Source organism: Nanorana parkeri, unplaced genomic scaffold, assembly GCF_000935625.1.
Source record: "Nanorana parkeri isolate BGI_ZX_2015 unplaced genomic scaffold, ASM93562v1 scaffold18, whole genome shotgun sequence".
Taxonomy (NCBI): domain Eukaryota; kingdom Metazoa; phylum Chordata; class Amphibia; order Anura; family Dicroglossidae; genus Nanorana; species Nanorana parkeri.
In genome coordinates, this window is record NW_017306286.1 from 1,204,855 (window position 1) to 1,208,151 (window position 3,297).

At 43.9% G+C, this 3,297-nt stretch overlaps 1 protein-coding gene across 1 annotated transcript in view; it reads left to right on the forward strand.

Moving 5' to 3' along the window:
• The first annotated feature begins 1,288 nt into the window (after window positions 1-1,288).
• Window positions 1,289-3,297, forward strand: part of FANCG (Fanconi anemia complementation group G) — a 24,475-nt gene continuing 22,466 nt past the window's right edge. Inside the window, exons 1-2 of the mRNA XM_018560428.1 lie at window positions 1,289-1,381; window positions 1,559-1,649. Of these exons, the coding sequence (XP_018415930.1) occupies window positions 1,289-1,381; window positions 1,559-1,649 (184 nt within the window). The remainder of the gene's footprint in view (window positions 1,382-1,558; window positions 1,650-3,297) is intronic.

Consider the following 3,297-nt stretch of genomic DNA (forward strand, 5'->3'; position numbering starts at 1 on the left):
AGAGCCGGGGGGCTGATGCGGGCGGGCGAGCTGACCGGGAGCTACGGTGACGGCCCCCTCGCTACGCCACTGGCTGGGAATGTCAGATGAACCGACACTCCCGGAGCAGAGACTGGGGGCCCGCCGGCCGCTGGATACGGAGCTACTGTGCTGCCCCCCACTGCGCAATTGCCCACCCCTGTGCTAGGGGAATGCCCTAAATTTGCCTGTGAATTGGCACATCTGTAGGCTGTTTATTTGAAAAAAAAAGTTACATTTTTTTTTTTTAATCCAGCATTAAGGTTAAACATTGCGTGCGCCAATGAGATAGCGAAAAAATATGGTACCCCATATTGTCCATAAGCAATGCTTTAAAAGCCTGTACAGGTCATCAGCTTAGATATATCTGTGATTATTGGCCCTAGAATTATTGATCTTACTCTGCTGTGTGCAGCGAAACCCTAACGTGTAGTGCGATCAATGTTTTAGTTTGTAGGCGCACTCGATGCATATTTACGTTAATACACGCACGCGTGCTGGGACTTACATTTATTAATTATTTTTTACATAATTGCTACCACATAGTGGGGCTCACAAGCCCCCTAAGTGATAGCATACAGGTACTCTTTAAGGTGACATTAAGGGTCTATTAGACCTTAGTGTCACTTTTCTACTAAAAGAAGCTATTGCAGTGCAGATTGCTCTCCAATAGCTTCTTGCCCGGATTCTGCAGCTGAGGGGCCGGAAGTGATGCAATCAGTGTCGCTTCTGGCCCCATTCAGCATGAATGTTCGCCGGTGTCCTTCCCCACTTCCCACTGACACCTGTCCCCCAAGGTGTCTGGCAGGGAGGGGGGGCGCACTACACCATAAATAAGAAATTTATACTTACCGTAAAATTATTTTCATGGAGTCCATTGAGGGGCACAGGCCCTTACCCCTATGTGTTAATGATCATGCTCTTGGTACTGCTTTCTACAAACTGAGGCATGCTCGTGGAGTGGTTATCCTGGGATGACCTACAGTTTTTTTGTTTTGTTTGCCAATGTCCAGTTCTTTTGTAGGCAGCAGTTTAAACTGGCAATATCTTAATTCCTGTGCCCTTCAATGGACGCCAAGAAAGGGATTTTTCGGTAAGTACAAAAATCCTATTTTACTATGTTTTGGTGCACTGAAGATCATAGGACTGATGACTAGAAATATGAAATGAAGCTAATACCACTTTTCCTGACTTTACAGGTAGGAATTACTTGAACAGTTTGGCCCAGGTGAATTGAATTCTTGATGGTCGCCTGACTTGAGGATGAAAGATGGAGGTGGAGTGTGAGATGGAAATCCCTGAGGATGAAAGCCTTGTTACACTGTGGATTCAGGAGAATAATGCAGTTGTTAAGAGATGGAAGGTACGGTAGTTACTTAACATGGTAATGATGCAAAAACACCCATTTTATACATCTAAATCATTGTGATATTTGATTAATGTTCTATTGCTCAGTGATTGTGCCCCCCAGTGTAAATACTATGTACACTTTGTATTGTTTTGGATTATGCTACATGTCATTTTGTATTTTTGCTTTCAGGATTTCAAAACAACCGGGAATATCCAAGCTTTGAAGCAGACATTATTGGAGTGTGATTCAGAGCTTTCACTTTTGCTTCAGAAAGTACAAGGTGCTGATTTCTTGAACTTGTCTATTCCTTATACCTGACCTGGGAATTACAAAAAATATACCCTTGCAGTGCCCTCCCCTGCACTTTAAGGGTTAAGTGCTTGTTAAGTCTTTAGGGTAGAGAAAATGGCTGTAATACTTACCTCCGTCTTGCTACTCCGGCTGTCAGCACTCTTGTCTTCTCCCTAATTCCAGTGTTTAATACCGCATATTTTATGGATTCTTGTGTATTATTGCATATCTTTAGAGGCCTCTCCTGCTTCTGAAACCACATTTCTAATGATTTTCTGCAACCAGCTTCTTTCATGTGATCCTTTTTAGTCAGTAAAAATATTATAGGGTTAACAGCAGCACAGTGTATTTTAGATCAGTGGTTCTCAACCTGTGTAACCTCAGGACCCACATGTGTCCTCGGTCATTAAGTCACGACCCAAGTCGTGCTGCAATAAAACGCACACATTAGGTACCGCTTGTTTCGGTGGGGAAAAGGATAAATGGCAACACAACACACCTCCCACACCACAATGCACGGTAGTGGGATTGTGTGGTACAGTGCGTTAATGGCACGGTACTATGCAATTAACACTCTGTACTAGTATGAACGTGGCCTCAAAACACTCAGAGACCTTCTAACACACACATACACAGTCCAAAACATTTTTTTTTTTTAAAGATCCACCCAGTTTACTTACCTTACGAGAACTGGAGTGGATCCTCAGCCTTCAGTCCAGTGTGTGCTGCTGTGCTGTGACGGACCTCATTCTATATGTGCATTGTACAGCTCCATTGGGCGCCCTGTAGAGGTGCTGGGAGCCAGAATGTGATGTCACTCCGGTCCAGGCACCTCTACAGGACACAAGGGAACTGTATAAGCAATGCAGGTATTGATGGAGCTCACTCACGGCTAAAGCTCCAATCCCAACCCCCCTCAAGCTGACACTCGGTTCCGGGCAGCATATTTTGAATGGCTGCTTGGCACAACTGACAGTGCTGCGCTAGGGGGAGGCTGATGAGTTACTCACCTAGAAAAGTAGAAGGCACGCGGCGAACCACTGAAAACGGGGTCGCGACCCACTTTTGGGTCATGACCCGCCAGTTGAAAACCAAGGTTTTAGATGCACTAGCAGTGATGACAGAAATATAGGAGACTCAATAGTTGCCTTATTTTTAAAGGTACAGGCTCCAGGGCAGTTGTGAAGTCAGACTATGAAATCAATGACGGGGCAGATTATCAAGTCAGTGACCTGAAACAAGCATGTAGGGTAAGAGTTCAGACTTCCTGTTTCATGCTTGTTCCAGGTCTTTGGCTCACTAGGTAATAAAGCCAGGATGAAGGCAACTGCTGGGCAGTCTGCATGTCTAAAAAAAATGACAGCTCTCTTAATTCTTTTTTTTTTTAATTTAAGCTGTTTAGCTTAAGTGAACCTGTTTCCAGGCTATGGACATTTACAGTAAGTATTTACATTAGGGATTTTCAGTTACCAAGTACCGTACTCGGTACAAGTACAGATACTCTTCCAGCTCCAAGACTAGACTAGAGAAAAACTCAAAAGTCAGGAGTCCGCTGTCATTTGTAAGGAGCACACGGAGCTCCAGGGATTTGTGTGTGTGTGTATATATGTATATATATATATATATATATATATATA